The sequence below is a fragment of the Diorhabda sublineata genome, chromosome 2, assembly GCF_026230105.1.
Source record: "Diorhabda sublineata isolate icDioSubl1.1 chromosome 2, icDioSubl1.1, whole genome shotgun sequence".
Taxonomy (NCBI): Eukaryota; Metazoa; Arthropoda; class Insecta; order Coleoptera; family Chrysomelidae; genus Diorhabda; species Diorhabda sublineata.
Window position 1 is genome coordinate 26,337,269 of NC_079475.1, and position 20,784 is coordinate 26,358,052.

Below are 20,784 nucleotides of genomic sequence, written 5' to 3' on the forward strand. Positions count from 1 at the left end.
AAATAAAAACATATTTAAGAACGCAAACTACAGATGCACATTTAGAGGATCAATTAAAGCTGTGTGTTAGGAAGCTTGATCCAAATATACAATTATTGTCAAACAAAAAACAAAGCCAAATAAGTCACTAACTTAGTTAATAAAAAAATATCTTTTATTGTATTTTTTTATAATATTTTTATATTATTTTATATGTATATTATATTTAAAATTTTGTAGTATTATATTTTATTTTTTTTGTATATAATGCAATAAATTGTTAAATCTATAGAAAAACTATAATAATTTCACAAAAGTCACTTTCTTAGGTCAATCAGCTTATGCGGAGTAATCATAATTGATTTTTTGGGTAAGGTAGAACAATAACTGGAGATTACTATTTGACATTACTGACCACTCTACGACAAAAAATTAAACAGAAAAGACGCGAAAAGCTATCCAAAGGTGTTTTGTTTTGCAGGACAATGTCCCTGCACACAAATCTCATGTTGCCATGCAAAAAATTCGTGATTTAGGGTTTGAATTACTAGAACACTCCCCTTATTCACATTTTTTTTGAAGGGTTAGAGACGTTGCAGGTTCGCTGCAATAAATGTATTCAATTAAAAGAAGAATACGTTGAGTAATAAAATATTTTGACATTAAAATTTTGTTTGCTTTTATAGTAGGCTGTTTTCCAATATATCCTCGTATATGATAATTAAATATTTCATTGAACAACGGACGAAGCCACTTTTAGGACAATACTTACGTAGCTTTTTCTCGGTTTCTTTAATTGTTTGTCTACGTTTAACATAATTTTTAAGGAACTCTCGAAATTCCTTTCCCTCTATATATGATCCTCTTTTTATTTTGATTGTAGAAGTTGACAAACCAGAAACTTTCGATAATTTTGCCAAAGATATAGAAGCCATTGTGAAAGAAGATGGACTGAACGTGCTGTTTAACAATGCTGGATATTCACCAAAATCCACGAGAATTAATTTTGTCAAGGCTGAACAAATGATGGAGACTTTTTCAATTAACGCCGTAGGACCATTGATGTTGACAAAGGTGTGTAATACATATATATATATATATATATATATATATATATATATATATATATATATATATATATATGTTATCTTCACGTTTCGCAAGCATTATCAAAAAAATTGAATTGAAAAATGATTAAAAATAATTGATAAATTTTATAAAATATGGAATAAAATTTTTGTTAGAAATATTTTTCAAGTGTCAAAAAATAGTGTCGGAATTAAATTCAGTCAAATAAGTCGAAACGTCAATTTTTATCTTGCCAAATATCTTAATTAATTATTTCTAAATGTTCTTGATTTTAGGTCTCTTCTGTTTCAAAATTAGTTTTTTTTTGATAGTTCTCAAAAGAAAGATAAATTTTGACGCTTCGACTTTTCTTTAAATCTTTATCAAAATATGATATTGACACTCAATGGGACAAAATTAAAGAATATACAGAAAAATCTCAAAACAATTTCAGGTATAAAAGCTATAGAACTCACACTTACAACTATTTCAAATATGAAAATGAAAAAGAAAAATATATAATATGGGAGCTTCTATATCACGGTTCATAGCAAAATTAGTAATGGAAGATCTTGAAGAAGATCTATTCTTTTTACATTCTTTTTACATTATGTTGACTATTGCATTACTGTCGTACCGAAGAATCAAATTGAAAATATAAATAAAAAATTCAAATCTTATCATAAAACATTAATTCACAATCGAAACAAAATAATAAAATCTATTTTCTTATAAAATAACATAAGATCAGAATGGTACACAAAACCAACTTGGTCCTCAAGATATATGAACTCCAATTCGTGTTAACCTTTGTGACAAAAAAGATCAGTGATAATAAGTTTGGCTGATAGATCTATCCAACTATCAAATCCTTAATTTAGATGCTTAGCTATTCAAAAAGCAAAACCTGCATTGGAAGAAAATAATTATCTGGAAAAAATGATAAACAAAATATTCAAGAATAGGATAAACATATATCACCATTAATAAAGAAACTAATCATCAAAATATAAAATATTTTTTCTTACAATATGTGGAAGGTCTTTCCCAACAATTATTTCAATATGATATTAGTATAAGTCATATCAAAAATCAAAATCTAATACACGAAAAAGAGAATTTCTAGAAATGGTTCACGTTAATAGGAACGAGAAAGCTATGAATGACAAAAAAAGACCTAAATAATTTAAGTAAAATTTATAGCTCTATTCTCTAAATTTTAATACCACTGCAAATAATTCGACTGATAGCTGCTACATATTTTTGAGACGTAGAACCTTTATGTTTTAGCAGATTTGATAAATATGGGGATTGCATCATCCACCGTTAGATATAGGAGGGAATCTCATTAAGTTAGAGTAGTCGTAAAGACGAGAGTATGTAACCATTCAATAGAAGCAACATCAGAAAAGGCCTAAAATCATGACGATTTAGAAACTTTACAGACCAATGATTTGAATGAATTGAAACGTTAAATATGATAAACAGAACTTTATTAATTATTAGTGAAACATCTGGTTTCATTAAAAACGAGGAATATATAATTACCCCGTCTTAGATGTTTGTTTACAATAATATTTTTCTTCCAAAATTGCACATTCTTCTTTAATTATAAGGAATTCTTCTAGAGTCTTGGCCAAGTAGGGTTGTGAAGTAATAAATATTTTTTGGTTTTGGATAACAGGATATAAATGGAAAAATTCAGTTGGTTAAGATTTTAGTATATAGGTAGCATGGAAGACCATGGAGGAGAACTAACTATTAACGGCCAACAAATCAAAGCACGTAGATTGATCACACCAGCAGAAAGACTTATAATTTAAAATTTCACCTTTCAATTCCTAACGAAATTATACAAGCAGCTTTAGAAAATATTGGAACAAAACTAATGTCGAATATAACATTCCTAAGAATTGGTGCTAATGACCCTGCCTACAGCATTTATATTAACACAGCTAATAACGTTATTGTTCCAGACAATGTCCTTATTCAATTCGAAACAACCAGTTATCGGATTTTTCTCAAATTGGATGGTCAGGGTTGCTTTAAATGCAAAAAAACAGGTCGCACTGCATACAATTATCTTTCCAGTCAAATTAACTCCCAATCTAATATAAGCAGCACTAACCACTCTGGTTCTGCCCTTCAAGTCCAAGCTAACACTACCACTTTTACACCCGCAGTGTAAGTTAAATAATTCCTCCTACACTCCAACTGCAATCCACCAACAACTAAACTGAAACAGACCAAAATCAACGGAATTAAAAGCCCCCCAAGATAAACTTACTGAAGGAGAAACAACTTTTAAAACACCCAAAGAGCTTAATGTGGAAAATCCAAGAAAATTGGACTGGACAAAACAATGGAAATGTTGGAATCAGCGTAAAATTATTATTCACATGCATAGAGATGAGCTAATATCAAATTATGATCAACTGACAAATTTGATTACCAATATTCATGGTTCAAGTAATCCAATCAGTACAATAAGAAATTTTACCGCAGATTTTGAGTCTCTTATTAATATGAAACAAATTCCTGAAAATTCGCATAACCAAGATAAAAAACGATTTAACGTCACAACCATCATATTAGAAATTTGAATGTTAGAAGAAGAATGTTGAAGGTTAGAATTTGATGTATTTAGGAAAAACACCGCTACCATCAGGTACATCCCGGCTGATTCCTTTCATTGTATCCAGCATAAGATGGCCAGTCTCCATTTCCTGGTGCATCAGTGTCTTCACTTTCCACTTACCATCGAGAGATAGAATAATTTATTGAGGATATAGCTGTCCTCAACGGTTATGATAAAATAATTGTAAATAAGTTAATCAATCATGACATAAATATTAATAATGTGAAATTGTTAAAAAATGTATCCAATAATAAATTGTTGGATGCATTTGAGAGCATTGAAATTGCTAGATGTGAGAGTAGCTTAAATAAGGACAAATTCCTTACAGTCCACTCTATAGTTTAGAAGTCAAGGAATGAATGTGAAGATTTCCGCCAAGGAGGTTTTCTCGTTGGAATTAATTTTCGCGGGAGATTTATTGTCGGGAAAATTTAATATAAAACAAGTCATTAGATTTTAGTTCAGTCGCTGAAGACGATAACATGGTTATCGAAACGCACGTCAGAAAGTGTAATCGTAAGTGTTGGTGTAAATAGTGTTTTCAGTATAAACTCTAAGATATCAAACTCACACTTTGACGCACGTATCCAACGAAATTTGTTTACGCCACACTTTCTTCTTTGCGAGATCCGCTTTGTACGTATTACATTTCAGCTGTCAAATTTAGATAGTACTCATTTTCACAAATAAATTTGTACTAGCACCGTTGTAGATTTTTAAATAAGCATACACAGTACACAAGTTGCGGAAATTCGTGTCTACATACTCTCATACCCATCGCATGCCAAAGCCCGAATCTCAAAGATCGTCTATACGTCATGCAAATTGAATTTTAGACGGTGCGTGCATATTCTAAACTGAATTTGTTTTCTTTAAATTGGAACATTATTATAAGTCATTGCTATTATTTACATGTTACAGTTACAGGACATTTAAAAATAGTTTTCAATGTTTATTCATTTTGTTTTAAAGCTATTTCAGTATTTTTTCAAATGCATGTAATTCCAACTCTTGAAATACCATTACTTAGTATATATGTTGTAGGCGCTCCTTCCAATACTAAAGAGAGCTGCAACTATAAATAAGGATAAACCACTAGGAATCGAGAGATCAGTTGTGGTTAACATGAGTTCGTATTTAGGATCTATATCAATGAATAACCAAGGTGGTCTGTATCCGTACAGATGCTCTAAGGTAAATATCTTGAAACTGAAATTTATAAAACAAAATTTTTAAGTATAATTTTCTAAGATGACATAGGGGTCGTACAAAAATTCATTGGTTGTAAGAACATCTGCACCTGCTGTCATTTTTCAGTTCTTACTTTATATTTTCTATGTTGTTTTATTTCTTAGAAATAGCTGACGCGCCGAACTTCATACCGGCTAACAGTTAATGTATGTGGTATTATATATATGGAGTAAAAATTCAGTTCAGTATTTTCAAGATAACACAAATAACATAAACTTAGTAAGTATAGCAATCGTATGTGCGTGTGAGCAAGACATTACTTAATGAAACCATATCGTGTAGGAAATATATTCGTCTGAACACAAAGGGCATATCTGTTGAAACAAATAGTTTTCATATCACCAAGTGTGTTTCATTGCACAGTTTTGGTTGGTTTAGCACGTTCAGCAGCAAAAACTCCTATGTTTGCTCCCAGTTGAAGTTGAACACTAGATTTGATGGGCATTTGTTCAATTTACCGACGGTAGTCGATAATGACTGCAGTATTTAGCGGAAATATGGGGTTTAATTTTCCAATCCTGCAAATCGAAGCTACGCTAGCACTTACTGCACGTTCCTTTGACTTGCAGCGAGGATATTTCAAAAAATTTTTGTTGGTGACACTTGAACGTATATATTTCTGATAGCTTAATTTTGGCATTGACAGATCTTATCGAAGAGCATCGTACTGAATGAACAGAACGATTTTACATTTATATATACATACATACATACATTTACACCGATTTCGACAGCAATACGGGATAGCTGCGACAAAATTATCACATAAAATATTTTTTTTTTAATATCAATTTCAAGTTCTCACTTTTTCTCGATTCACTTTTCATACACCATTTTATATTAAGCATTTCGGTAATTTATATAAAATAAAACAAGAAAAAATACTCTTATCTTTATCTTCACAGCTTTCCACTACTATAGACGCAGCAGATTTTTGTTTCCGTAATTTTCCATACTTAAACAATCACGTAATTGAATTTCATCCAACATACTATGATTTTTCCATACATTTTTTTCACAAGTTCGTTGGAACAGCTGAGACATAATACCCTCTGTACGACGCATCTGACGATTTTTTTCATCTCAGTATGAAGCCAACTATTTATAAAAAAGTTTCAGCTGGCTTACTAATAGTTTTTTCAACACTTTAGCACCCTTCGATAGTTAAGCATCTGACGGTTGGACCCAGCAGTACGAGACCAAATATCGATATTAATATCAGTATACTATGACTTTTTCGTTTGCAACGCTATCTCCCGGACTATTTTGCGAGTTGTGTGACTGAGTTTAACTCTTTTTACCAAATTATTATTTTTGTTCCAATCAAAGAGTCACGTTCGAAAACTTATTTTTGTTTATTCCACGTCTAGTTCTTATATTCTGTTGAATAGTTATTTATAAATAAAGGAAGTAAAGTCATACTTTTTGTTACGAGGCTGGACATAAGTTGCCGAGGCGTTTCGCCGAATGACAAAAAAAGATTTTAGTGCCGCTAAATCGCCCGGATTAAAAATACTTGCGCGTTTAGTTACAGAGCTGAAGAACATGATTATTTTCCAAAAATCGGCATGCAAATCCTATTTCTTTTCATTTATTTATATTAATGCCAATAGAACAGTTTGAATTATTCGTAATGATCGTTATCGGTACTGAAAAGCGATTTCACTGCCGATTTCTACCGACCAATCGACATTAATGTTCCACTTTACTGCCGATTTCGAAAAGAAAAAATATTATATTTATTCCATTTATGCCATTCTTCTGTTGATTTATCATTACGGACTAATTCTTAATATATATTTCACTTTTTTAAATTTTCCTAATTTTTTATCGGGTTTTCCAGAAAGCTTGTAAATTGAAATTTAGGTTGAATTTTTTGATGAAAATTTTCTTGGACAATCCAGAATTTATTAACATCATTTCACTTCCTTATTATTGACAATTGCTACTTATAAATTATAAACAAAAGACTTTTTGTTTACCAATTTTTTTTCTCAAAAAATTTTTCAAATTATTGTATTGTTGTCGGTTCTTGATAAGCCTTTAAAGTTGTTTAAAATATTACTATCAAACATAAAGGTGAAACTCATAGCGTGTTAGAAAACAAAGTTAATTTCAAGGAAACAACTGAATTACTAAATATCATGGCCGACAAGACAACTCAACTGTTGAATACTGTGAGGGAAAATTTCGAGTCAAATACGCCGCAGTTGCAAAACTTCTCCTGGCAAATATTTGTGGAGAATTTATGGTGAAATCGCAAACCAGGCCATTTTCCGAAAATGTGAGAAAAGCCCATTTCAAATATTTTGGTACTTTAATTGGAGAGTAAGACAAGCAGTGAGCCCCCCACGCGTGCTATGTTAGTTGTAGCGCGTCATTGGTGCAGTAGATGAATGGGAAGAAAAAAAGCATGCCTTTTGCAAATCCGATGATATGGCGGGAGCCTACTAACCATTTTGATGACTGATATTTTTGTCCAACGAAGACTGAGGGTTCTAAGAAAGGAAAGCACAAGATCGAGTATCCAAATTTGCTTCCATGTGATCTGTTCCCCATAACGAAGATTTACCAGTACCGATTGCCCCTCTATATCCGCTAAATCTGGTTTTAGACGATACTGGAGACAATGTATCATCAGGAAGCTGCGAAGAACAATGCAACGATCCTATTTTTACTCCAAGTACCAGTTCCAGAGAGCCACATTTGATTGTTCAAAGTTTCCGGTTATCAATACAACAGTCTGAACTTCTTGCTTCCCGTCTTAAGGAATGGAACTTGTTAGTCAAAAAGACAAAAATTAGATCTTTAGAAAAAGAAATGCTACATTTTCTGCATTCTACAGTATGGAAAATTCGTTGTTTGCGTGTACGGATATTGATGGTCTAATGAAGGAACTTGATATTAGCATAATCCCAGTAAGTGGCGCCTATTTATTGACTAGTCTAAATACACTTTATTTTATTAAAGAATGGAAATTTTAAAAAGTCTATACCAGCTGCTCATTCTGTGGAAATGGAAGAAAGAAAATACTCGCTTGCTTTTAGACAAAATTAACTACAAGTATAAGTGGCAGATATGTGGGGATCTGAAGGTGATTGGAATTTTAATGGGAGGGAGGGTTTACGAAACATTGCTGTTTTCTTTGTCTATGGGACAGTCGGGCAGTAGATCAACACTGAAAAAAATTGGCAAGCAAGAAGTGAGTTTCAATCGGGATCTCAAAATGATAAGTTTATACCCCTTGTAGATCCCAAAAATGTCATTCACATTAAACTTGGATTGATAAAAAAGTTTGTAAAGGTTATGGATAAAGAGGGTGATGGATTCACATACATTAGAGAAGTCTTTCCCTAGTTGAGTAATGCCAACTTGAAGGAAGGTATTTTATTGGCCGACAAATAAGAAAATTGCTGGACGATGACAGTGTTGCAGTAAAGCTCACCAGACAGGTACTTAGAGCATGGAAGGGATTTGTTAGTGTAGTGAGGGGATTTTTGGCAACAATATGTATCCAAACTACCAACAGCTAGTTGATGAACTAGATGCTTACAAATCCCTTGGTACTTGAATGTCATTGAAAATTCATTTCCTCCATTCCTATCTGACATTTATTCTCGAAAATTTAGGAGCTATCAGTGATGAGCAGGGTGAAAGGTTCCACCAAAATATTAGAACAATGGAAATTCGGTATCAAGGACTATGGGATTCGGCCATGATGGGTGATTGCTGTTGGGGAAAGAGAAAAGTAGAACTAATTGATATTTAAAGTGATTTTTTTTAAGTTTTTGTTTTTAATAGATGTGAGACATGTTTATTAGATGTAAACTATAAATATTGTCAATATATATGATTTAAAAAACGTGAAATTATTTTTTTAATAAATATTAAATATTTCACCAATGAATATGGTTCTATAAATGTAAATTAAAAACCTGACGTGTTACAATTATTTTTTTCATAATTTCGTACTTGTATAGGTCCACTTTATTACAATATGCTATTCATTTTTGTGTTACTACAAAAACATTTTTTTTGTCGACCAGGGGAATATATGAAAGATGAAACCTATAGCAAGGGTTTGTCTTTCCAGTTGTTTTTCATACCTTACCTTCGACAAATCTCATCAATACTGACTTCACTTAATCCATACAGTCATTTAAAATTTCATGTCAGTAACAGAAACATAAACAATTAACGAGGCTGATCTTTTTACTCCGCTCCTGGTCTATTTTTAAACCAAAACAATTATTTATCACACGTCACATTATACATAGTCTATTAGGTATATATTAGTCCAGGAGCCGGTAACACTGAAAGTCCCGTCATAGCGGAATCAAAAAATTTTTATTTAAATAAATAGAACGTAAGTATAGGAATAGATTAAGCTCGGTATGCGTGGATTCCTATTGCCGAAACAATGTGAAAAAAAAATTATTAAAAAAATAGAAAAATGTTTTACCGCCATCGCGGATATTAATTTTTTTTTTGTATTCGACAGTAAATTTTATTGGCTTTTAGAAAAAAAATCACGCAAACCACTTTTTCTTGCCGGAAGGGTCTGGCATACCCACTTGAAGTGTGTGATGAGGGCTAAAATTTCTCCACCATGCCGAAAACCTTGTTTTTTATTTTATTCATTTTTATGTAATTTTTAAAAATAGCTTGTTATGCGCGCTCAAAAACTGCCGGAAAAATCCCGCATACCATCTTGAAGTGCATAAACTATATTAGCATCTATTCCAAAATGTACGATGTTCAATATATTTATTTTGGAGTAAATGCTTTTTGTCGAATAAGATGTCTTTTTCTCTGCTTAGGTTTAAAAGAATATGAGGATTAATATGATTTAAGGAATAATAGGAGAATTTTTATTTTATAAAATTGAAACAATAAAATAATATTGAAAAAATTGACAGGAGTTTATTCTTAAACTTAGAATATTTATTTATAATCATCGAAATCAATTTCATCTATATCGTAACGGTTTTCATTTTCTGATTCTTCACTTTCTTCTTCATTTAATTGGCTACTAAAAATTTCTTCAACTTTTGAAGGTGCTGCTGGGCCTTTATACCACAATGGTTCCAACTTATTTTCTTAATTCAGTTGCCATCCACATTCTGTTGGTTCAAATAAAATACAAATTGGCTCAGTGGCATTTTGCCACATTGCATTTATAAATATGGTGCGTAAAACTTTTTGTGACAGAGTATTCCAGCATGGAGGAATATTGCTAGAATTGAAATTTATAAGACCTTTGTAAAATTCTTCTTTGTCACTGGTGTTTGCAAAAAATTTTAAAAATAATTCAAATCTTGCACTATCAACATTATTTTTGTCTATATTATACATTTCGTTAGTAAATCTTTGGATAAGATCTGTTTTCTCTTCGTCATTGATGTCTTCCGGATCCGTCAAATGATCAAACATATTTTTTTAATTATCTTGCAAGATCTGTACAACTTATATAATTAATTTCTTCACCCAATTTATTTTTTATCCATATTTTTTTATTTTCGAATTTGTGAATATTTCCGAGACAAATGATTAACACGTCAGTATCTACAGATGTGATGAGAATTTTTTGGTGAGGTAAACATTTTTTCAAGTGGAAGAAAATTCTCGTATCATCTTCTTCGTGATAACATGTATAATCCTCCAAGCTATTTTTAAAAATTACATAAAAATGAATAAAATAAAAAACAAGGTTTCCGGCATGGTGGAGAAATTTTAGCCCTCATCACACACTTCAAGTGGGTATGCCAGACCATTCCGGCAAGAAAAAGTGGTTTGCGTGATTTTTTTCTAAAAGCCAATAAAATTTACTGTCGAATACAAAAAAAAAATTAATATCCGCGAAGGCGGTAAAACATTTTTCTATTTTTTTAATAATTTTTTTTTCACATTGGCAATAGGAATCCACGCATACCGAGCTTAATCTATTCCTATACTTACGTTCTATTTATTTAAATAAAAATTTTTTGATTCCGCTATGACGGGACTTTCAGTGTTACCGGCTCCCCGCCTATATATCCTCATGAACGAAACTAACAAATATGGATTTGTTGAAGTGGTAGAAGCCGTTTCGAGGAACGTGCTGTAATTAAATACTTATACATACGTATAAAACCATTGAACCAACGTAAATTCACAAAATTTGATGGATACATAAGGGGAATTCATAATCGTAGTGAAATGGTGGTGTCGAAGTTTAAATGTGGTAAACGATGTACAGAGGAAGATATAATACATAATACAAATCCGCTACCACACATGAGAATATTAAAAAGGATAGTGGTCCCTCATAAAAAATTATTTGCATGATGTGTATAGATAATCTATTCTTACTTGAAGGACTATAAAAATTATCTTATTATTTGCATTAAATATTTGACAGTGTTATAATTATTCTCCTTTTCGGATCTTAGTCAAGACCAATTCAATTATAGGGACTCCGGAAGATCGTCTCAAAATTACGGCCCGGACCCCTGCTAAACTGTGGGAAGGTAGTGCTACCATACATCAATGACCAGGGTATGTCAAGACGCATCGCGCTGGCGTAATAACGTCTCGAAATACCAGAAAAAACAAAAGATTAGTAACAATGCAGAGTTAGAAGTGGAAACAGCGCGATTTACAACCTCAAAAGGACCAATTAAATTTTATTTACATAAGTACATTAGGCTGTATAGCTCAAGCAGGCTTCAAATTAGTTGAGCATCTGCTGTATTATCCAGATTTGGACCCCAGTGATTATCGGCTGTTTCCAAAACTTGAAAAACCTTTTCGGGCTAACGATAATGAAGTCAAAGGTGCGGTAACTCAAGGGTTGACAATTGGTTAAACCATCTTTTTACGAGACGTATTAGAAGAACATTGATGGGAATATATGTTAATAATGGAAATTATACTCAAAAATTGTAAGTCGGCCAGAGGCGGAGCTAAGGTATCTGCCCTTGTTCTTTCCACTCCGTTCTTTTGTTTATGACAACTTCATCAACAACAAATTAATTAATAATTTTTTACATCAAACGAAATATATATTAAACTATCAAGTCCCTATTCGCAATAGGGCACTGTATTACGATTATTTCATTTAATCAGGACTACTTGGAATCTTTATTAGACCGAATTAACGAGATTCTAATGCACTACGTCTATAGTTTCGGTTTTTCAGGCTGCCTTAAACATGATCACCACTTCTTTAAGCATTGACCTAAAACCCGATGGAATTTTAGTGACTTCGGTTCACCCCGGATGGGTTAAAACAACCATGGGGGGTCCAAATGCTCCTTTAGATGTAGATATTTGTTCCAAACGAATCATACAATTACTGAAAACGCTCAACGAAGACCACAATGGACAATTTTATTCGTACGAGGGCCACAAAATTGGTTGGTGAAATAAATAATGTATGAAAAAGGAAAAAATTTATGTTTAATTTTGAATGTAGATATTTTAAATATATTATTTAATTATAAGTTTCATATATTAAATCTTGTTCTATTTCATCCAAAACCACTAAGGAACATTCCTCTATTGTTGTTAGTTCGATTTTTTTATCACATTTTATTCTTCTAAAAAACTGATAAAATATTTAATAATATCGCGTGCATTAATCCACTTATTGTTTATATAAAACAGAATGTAATAGGAGATTTGAATAAAACTTAAAAAATTCATTAATATTTGTTGCTACAGGCAACAGAGAAAATTTATAATTTCAGCGAAAAATTACGTTTAAGTTGGAATTTCTAGAACCATCGGTGATACTTATACGAACACACTGTTTACACTACCTCTACACCAACACACAAACTTAAAATTGCTCCGTCTTACGCACGTTTGGATAACAAAGTTATCGTCTTCATAGACTGAAGTTAAACTCAGAGAGTGCAATTGTGAATGTTGGTGTGGTGATTGTGTAAACAATGTATTTAGTAAAAAGATGACGTTGCTAATTTCAAAGTGATATATCGTAAGGTTAAGGTGAGCTCGGGCATTTTTTGCTATTTTTTGTTCTTGATCAGTAAAAAGGATGACTCTGATATATCGGATGATACAGTATGTAAAATATCGGTCCTAATACGCTACCCTGTGGCACCCCTGCTGCTATAGTATAGTAAGCTGGTATAGTAAGTTCTGTTAGTTAGGTAAGATTTCAGTAGTGGGTAGTAGTTGGAGAGTTCTTTTAATTTTGTGTAGCAGCCCTTGATGCCACACTCTGACAAAAGCCTGTCCGATATCAAGGGAAAACAGCAGAGCAGTATTCTTTGTTTTCCAGGGCTTGGTTTATTTTCTGCGTGAGCTGGTCACTCTCGAATGTGTTTTTGTCAGAATCCACATTGATGGCAGAGGATCCATTCTCATGGAGGAAGGTCTTCAATTATTCTATCTAGGAGTAAATTTTCAAGGAGTTTGGACATTGTAAGTAGAAGGCTTATAGAACGTTAGTTAGGTATTTGTTTGGTTTACCAATCAATATGATTTGTGCAACTTTATATAATTTTGACCAGTATCAGAGTCATATAATTGCATTGTAAATGTATGTTAACATGACTACTCCTTTTTGTGGTCATTCTTTCAGTATTTTGGTGATTATTAGGTCACAGCCCGGTGCATTTTCGGGTTTAGTAATTTTATTTCATTGTGTGGTTCCTTTGCCATCTTGCCCGACCCTGACTCTTTTCTGCTATTAGTCTCTTTATTTCATTTTTGTTTCCTTTTTTCTGTTTCGTGTTTGGGCTGCTAGCTGAAGTTGTGAGTTAATAGTTCTGTTGCTCTTTCGATATCTGCTGGTTCCCCAAGCCTATCTTCAAATCCACCGTTTCATTAATTTTGTTACAGTATGCTTCTCAGTCTATTTTAAAGTTGTGCAATCTTTGTGATGGTGTTCTAATTATAATTGACACTCCAACGGTTGCAATAATAGGCAAGTATGTCATGTAGGCTGCCTGTGTAAGTTATTCCGTTTGTAACAAAGAAATCCAAAAAGTCCGGAATTTTGTGTGTATCAGTTGGCCAGTACGTCGGAATATCTGTCGAGATAAATGAGTATCGGTTAGCTTTTATGGTTCTGTATAGTTCCCTTCCTTTAGTTGTCTACAGTCTAGATCCCCACATGGTGTGTTTGCAGTTGCTGCTATGAACTTGTCTCCTAAGGTGCTGAGATCATTTTGTTTTATGTTATGTCGAGGTGGGCAATAAACTGCAGATATTGTGAGTTCATATGGCAAGGTTGTTACTTTTATAGAGGTAGCTTGGAGGTGATTTTGTTGGTAGTTTATAAGTTCGTAATGTTTGTATATTTTATCCATATAGCTATGCCTCCATGTGCTGTATTATCGGGATGGTGTGTGTGATATACAAGATAATTTGGTATTTTGAAATGCTTTTTTTTTCATTCTTTCTGTAAACCTCGTCAGGTTCAGATCGTTAAGTTAAATCCCAACAATAATAAATTCTTCGCTTTTTGTTATAATTAAAATATGATACCATAAATTTTGAGGCAGCGTTTTTATCATAAAATTTGGTAAAGATACTTTAGCCGAGATTTATTTATATATTCGATCCGTTTCTCTTATTTTTTTCAACTATTGACTGTGATTTTGGCAACCAAAATCACAGCAATATGTCTAGCCTTCCCTCACTACTAAAAACCAATCCAAATATTCACTCTCCACCTTTATCATATGCTACAGCTACCTCAGCAAAATCTCCATCGCCTTCTGTGCCCTCACGAGATCAGGCCATCATTATGCCTTCTATCCCCAACACTGTACTATTTGACTACATTAAATCAATAGGTAGCATCGTCTCTCCTAAAAATGTCATTTTCGTATCCAGAATATCACTCGGACGCAAATGCATTTATTTATCATCGACGACTCAAGTCGACGAACTTCTAAAAACCAACCAAAGCATCCTAGTTAATTCCAATTTAATCCCTATCGGTCGGCTTATATCTCCAACAAAAAGAATACTCATTTCTAATGTTTCTTCATCTATTCCCCTTTCCCTCATTCATCGAGAAAGCACTTACCTAGGGTTATCACTCACCTCTCCTATCATACGTCAAATGTGGCCTATCTGATGATGAATACGCACATGTGCTCAGCTTTCGCCGAGTAACTTAAGTATTACCAACCAATAATGATTTTTCTCTTCAAACTTCGACTGTCATTAGTCATGAAAATACAACACACAGAATATTCATTTCTACCGACAAACTTGAATGCTTTCTGTGCAAACAGGCTGGGCACACTGCTGATTCATGCCCCAACACTTCCATCCCTCAAGATTCCTTTCCCAAATGACCCTACTGCCACTACTAATCAGTTATTCCTGTAGTATCCTCGGAGGACACCCTTTCTCATTTTCATTCTCTAATTTCCTTATCAAAAACTAGCGAAAAAGTCCCCGTTCGAATGACAGCAGCCTCGATTCACCACAATCTATATCTCCTACTAATCTTCATTCAGACCCAATGCCTCCCTCCGAATTTTCAAAAAAATCAAATGATTGTTTATGAAAATAAACTTTGACTCCACTTGTACTTTATCAAATGAAACAAAGTGTATTCAGAAATGAAAATAATGTGATAATAATTATTTTGAAAAATTATGGACAAAGATAACAACCTATAATTTTTTTATCATTTATTCTAGACTTTTCACAGCTTAAATACCGATTCTGTCAATCTACTTCCAAGTGGAATATAATTTTTTTGGATTTTTTTACTAACCCTTCTTGGATACATAAATATCTAATTGGAGGATAAATATTGAGAGCAAAACAAACACAGCAACTATTTTTTTAAAAACCATTTGAGAAAGTTTTTTATCTTTGGAATTCAACTATTTGTTCACCTATCTGTGAAAATAAGATTTTTCTACTTAAATAAAATGATCAAAAAGTACTACATTTAATAACAAAAGTACTGTATCCTACTTTTGTGGAAAGTATATTTATATTTCGTAAAATACCTATAGTAAAAATTCATTTTTATCTAAAAAAAAGTATGTCTGTACATAAATACTGTGTATGAAAGTAACAATGGATGATCTTGTCAAAGTTTGATGCGATATTTTAATGTCTGACAAACTAGTAGTTGAAAGTCAGTAAATTCTATCGAATTTTGCTTGGTAATTTATTACTAGATAGTTCTCAAATAATATTGCTGTTTGGACCAATTCTTTACAATCGTCATTAATGCTCGACATTAACATAGCAAAAATTTTGTAAATACACCATATCAAATTGCTGTCCACGGAAAAATATAAATCCTATGGAATCCAAATTGATTTTGTTATAAAAAAGATTAAAAGTTTAGTGACAGGTATTACTGTTGCACTTTAAAAATTTCAATAAATCAATAAGTGTACATAAGTTCTTACAAGATGAAAAACTCGGCAAGTCAATAAGTGTGGACAAGTTCATGAAAGATAATGAGTTTATCAGGCATATTGTGACTTGCTATATATTTTTAAATTTATTAGAGAAATTCATTGAGCTTCAACATAATCTATTCATTCATTTTAAGAGTAAAATAAGGAAAAATGAGTAAAATCAGGTAATTGAAGAAGAATTTACTTTGTTATTAGCACAACATAAATAGTGTAAACACACATCTTTTATACACTGATTAGTACCTAATACAAATTTTCTTTACTTCAATGACTATATCAAAGTTTATCAATATGTTTATAAAAAACATCTAGTACCTAGGAGTAATAAAAATATTAAAATATTATGTCTTTTATGTTTAATGGGTTTCCAAATTAATAGGGACATTCAGATTTTTTACCAAATTCTTTCTTCAAACAGATCTGATTCAAAACATCAGTAAGTTCAAGTTAGGAGGAATATTTCCAAGGTAATGCTAATTCAGTCAGTTTATGGCTCACATTTTTTCATCATTTTTAGACCTATTCAAATATTAACAAATTTCAAGGCAATAGATAAGCTAAAAGTCCAAAATGCTTAATTACATGAACCATCGTGACGTTGGCTTAATTCACAAACCTCATAACTAGACAAAAGTAGCAGAGTTCAACTGTACAAGCAAATACTGCATAATTTTCTTTAAGTTTGATGATTTAAGCTTTCTTCATAATTTCATTAGAAAGTTTTTGTTATTTTGAAACAACTATAAGACCTAAATAGTGACAGCCTGTTTTTTGTAGATTCCAAATCAAACAATTTTCCATAAATATTAACTTCCATTAACAAAGTTTTGAGAATAAATACATGAAAAATTAGTGGATCAATCAAAATCAGTGTAAGTGGGTCAATATTGCTTCTGAGAGATCAGTCCAAGCACCATTTCTTTAGCAACTAATTCCCAAGGAAATTCAAACAATTTAGTTGACTTTACTCTGACAGTTTTCAAACCTATTTTGTTTCATAAAACTTACAATCGTTCTATCCACTGTATGTTTATTAGTTTTTATTTTTTATGTAATCGAGTATTAGAAATATTGACATTCGAGATACATCTATGCTTCAGATTCACCAAGTGTGTTTTCTTCTTCCAAAATAGGTACAATAAGATTATCCTTGGACATCAAGTTGTATTTTGTTACAAATTGCGTAAATCTTTTGCATAAACATGTTTCAGTTTCAAATTCATCAAATATAGACCTATGGTGGAAGTAGGCATGAGAAAATATTCGATAAACTCTCCTACATACTGATCCAAGTTTTGCTACAGACGATTCTTTAATACTAACACTAGAAAAATAATAATTAAACAATATCAAAATAAAAGTGAAAAAACCTTACCGACTAGGAAAATATTTATTGCTGTTCAATAAACAAGCAGCACCATCAAGTGTATGCCTTGTGTAATCAATGGCCGGACATTCTTTAGGAGTTTTATGTGCAGCACATAAAAAAATCCACTGTTCAGTTGCTGTCATTTGTGTACATGTTTCTGGGTGACATTCTCCTTGAAGTCTTACAGCTAATCCGTTCAGTTCCATACAGAACTGCCTGCAATTAGGGTAAACTGAATACATATGATAAATAAGGGAATAAATATTACCTCAAATGTTCATATTTCCAAACTCCTTCGTCTTGCGAATCGGGCATTTTCAATATCAAATCAATATTATTGGGATCACGACGTATAAGTTGTTGAATGTACTGTTGCACTGCAAGGGTGCTGTCCATTTCCTCAAAAGGTTCATCTGGCCAATGACTGAAATCCTACAACAAATTAATGTAGATAAAAGAAAATTAATATTTTATAAATATCTAGCAAGCTCAAAGTCTAGTTATCAAATGTTAGTTTTTACCTTTGCTTTTGTACCAGGTCTATTTCTTCGCACGATTGTGGATCCATCGGCCATCTTCATTTTTGACATATAAATATGTTATTTACAGGTTCAGTCAGTTCAGATCTTAAGGTTTTAGCATGACAGTGCAGCCGACATTGAGTTATTGTACTTTCAACTAATTTTAACTTTATATCCAAATTTATAAATGATAATATTCACATAAAAAATCGAATAAAAATACTGAATAATTGTTATAAAACATATTTCTCATCTCTTACAAATGTGTTTTGTACATTTTCCCTGGTTGATTAACCTAAACTAGCGAAGAGAAGAAGAAATCTGATGTTGGACTTCTGTATTTTTAAAGAGTATTTCTGAAATGAGTAAAATTACACAAAGTCAAGTTCTCAAATTATATAAAGATTTATTGCGATACGGAACAGAACTTCAATTTACTGATAAAACATTTTTTCGATATCGTATAAAGAACGAATTTAAGAAAAATAAAAATCTTTTAGAGGAACACGATATTACTTACAACTATAAGGTGGGTAGATGTATGTTTATAATACTTATTTGTTGTAATATTTCATTCATTATTACAGAAAGGCGTTACACTGTTATCAAAAAGAGCAATACGATGATATTACGTCGATATTTTCTTCGAAATTCTTCCCAGTTGTTACTTCCAAGATTTGTTCATACTTTAGACTATTCAAAAGTTCCTCAACTACTTGATAAGGATATAGAAGAAATGCATGTTAGAGGTAGTGGTCCCGGAGGACAAAAAATTAACAAAACGGCTAATTGTGTTGTTTTAAAACATCTTCCAACAGGTAAAATCACTTTTTATATTTTCATATGACTATGTTAGCTGTAATCCGAGAATATTGTTAGAGATAGAAAAACACTCATGATAATTTTGTTGTTTTAGGGATTGTTGTTAAATGCCAGGAAACTCGAGAGTTGTATAAAAATAGAGAAATAGCACATTCACTTTTACAAAGCAAAGTAGACAATTTTATTAATAAAGAACATAGTATTGAAAGCCAATTAAAATCAATTCAAGAAAAAAAAAGTAATACCAGAGAACAGAAAAGGGAAAAGATCAGAGCATTGAAGGAATCTTGGAAAAATCGTGAATTTGGTACTAAGAATTGATTATAAAAAATGGACATAGTATTGTAAATATATATAGAACAATCTATTGGTTTTATTTCCACAGCTCATAGTACAGGATCCCACTGCTTGATTCTGTGGGTATCTGTTTTTTTGATGAAACTTTTTTAAATCAATGTCAACTACATAATGGATTAGTGATAGATTGCCTATAAAAAAATTAAAAGCAATTGCTTGTAATTAATTGAAGCATAATTATTTCACTAATGTAACTTGCAATTATATGTTTTTAATCAATTTTATGGAATTATTTGAAATAAAATGATGTCACAAATTAAAATGGTTGCCAGCTCTTAGTCAGTTGCTATGTTAGGGTTGCCAGCTCTCAGTCAGTTGCTATGTTAGGGTTGCCAGGTGTAAACAGGTTTATAAAGTATTGTTTATTATTGACACTCACTTTTTTTGAATCTTAATAAAAGATTATTGTTCTATCTGTAATCATTACAAAAACCCATTGTTGTCACTTGGATAACAACGGCAGAGGTTAACATGATTTATATGAACGAACCTCTCTTCGGGAGGAAGCATGAGAGTGAAGTTGCTAGAATTATGTTATCTCCACCTTATACAATTATATAAGAAAATATGCCTTCCCAAATAACTTGCTTATGTCATGTAAATTAATATAATATAAAAGAGAATTTTTCTATTTGTAAAGTTGTCTAAGCCAGTGATTCTCAACCACTGTGACATGAAACTCTTGAAATATGCCTCCAAATTTTATGGATGCATACAGTAAAATATTAAAGTTAAATGAAACAGAACTATGGAAAGCAGAACTTAAGATAAAGATTATCTTCTTTTAAAGAATATTAATAACTGAATTGGTCTTACTTGGTCACAATAAAATCATAGCTCATGAAACGACTGTGCACTTGATGATAATGTGCTGGTCATTGTTTACATAAACTGTGCCTCTAATTGAAACATGCAAGTCTCATTTAGTTGTCCTATTCACCTTTTGGTCTTCGTTTATGTACTAGTAGGGTTTATAATTTATTGTACAGAATTATTCGCTTTTGCACCTGTAGTACTGCAATATTAATATATATTAATAATAAACTTTGAAACAAAAATGGATAAAAAACTTAATGATGATAATAATAGTGATAGTGATAATATTAATGTTGATTAGCCACAAAAGCAACCGTCAATCAGTAGGTAGAAGAGGGATGATGCGTTATCTGACAAAAAAATATGAACTAAGTAATCCCACTTCTTTTATGCATCATATCAGACATATTTGTTATATATAAAAATTGTCGTGTCATTTTCATTTTTTAGATGAAATTTTTTGCTTTCATTGTTTTATGATGCAACATTCAAAAATACATAAAACTCTTTAATTTTTACACTTATACGTTCAAGTCCCATTTTCATTTATTA

General features: G+C 31.8%; 3 protein-coding genes across 4 annotated transcripts in view; 2 read left to right on the forward strand and 1 right to left on the reverse strand.

Annotated features, from left to right (window-relative positions):
- The window catches only part of LOC130440555 (C-factor), a 26,578-nt gene extending 14,143 nt beyond the window's left edge, over positions 1-12,435 (forward strand). The window contains exons 3-5 of one of the 2 annotated variants that reach the window (XM_056773802.1): positions 863-1,053; positions 4,730-4,879; positions 12,117-12,435. In XM_056773802.1, coding sequence (XP_056629780.1) covers positions 863-1,053; positions 4,730-4,879; positions 12,117-12,341 — 566 coding nt within the window. In that variant the 3' untranslated portion in view covers positions 12,342-12,435. Of the gene's footprint in view, positions 1-862; positions 1,054-4,729; positions 4,880-8,565; positions 8,697-12,116 lie in introns of those variants that run through there. The other variant, XM_056773803.1, reaches the window with a different exon arrangement.
- A 3,088-nt stretch (positions 12,436-15,523) lies between these two features.
- Positions 15,524-18,628, reverse strand: LOC130440556 (MOB kinase activator-like 4). Its single transcript, XM_056773806.1, has 4 exons — positions 18,238-18,628; positions 17,985-18,148; positions 17,723-17,932; positions 15,524-17,671 (listed from the first exon to the last, which is right to left on the reverse strand). The coding sequence occupies exons 1-4, from the start codon at positions 18,304-18,306 to the stop codon at positions 17,437-17,439; spliced, it is 678 nt and encodes a 225-aa protein (XP_056629784.1). The 5' UTR covers positions 18,307-18,628; the 3' UTR covers positions 15,524-17,436.
- On the forward strand, positions 18,624-19,424 carry LOC130440557 (mitochondrial translation release factor in rescue). The gene is made up of 3 exons (XM_056773807.1): positions 18,624-18,766; positions 18,825-19,055; positions 19,154-19,424. The coding sequence occupies exons 2-3, from the start codon at positions 18,860-18,862 to the stop codon at positions 19,378-19,380; spliced, it is 423 nt and encodes a 140-aa protein (XP_056629785.1). The 5' UTR covers positions 18,624-18,766; positions 18,825-18,859; the 3' UTR covers positions 19,381-19,424.
- Positions 19,425-20,784: the final 1,360 nt, after the last annotated feature.

Coding starts and splice junctions, on each gene's coding strand:
- LOC130440556 (XM_056773806.1), bottom strand. CDS start 18,306: ATGTCAAAAATGAAGATGGCCGATGGATCCACAATCGTGCGAAGAAAT. Junction 18,149..18,237: donor GACCTGGTACAAAAGCAAAG/GTAAAAACTAAC, acceptor AATTTGTTGTAG/GATTTCAGTCATTGGCCAGA. Junction 17,933..17,984: donor TGGAAATATGAACATTTGAG/GTAATATTTATT, acceptor CCCTAATTGCAG/GCAGTTCTGTATGGAACTGA.
- LOC130440557 (XM_056773807.1), top strand. CDS start 18,860: ATGATATTACGTCGATATTTTCTTCGAAATTCTTCCCAGTTGTTACTT. Junction 19,056..19,153: donor TTTAAAACATCTTCCAACAG/GTAAAATCACTT, acceptor TTGTTGTTTTAG/GGATTGTTGTTAAATGCCAG.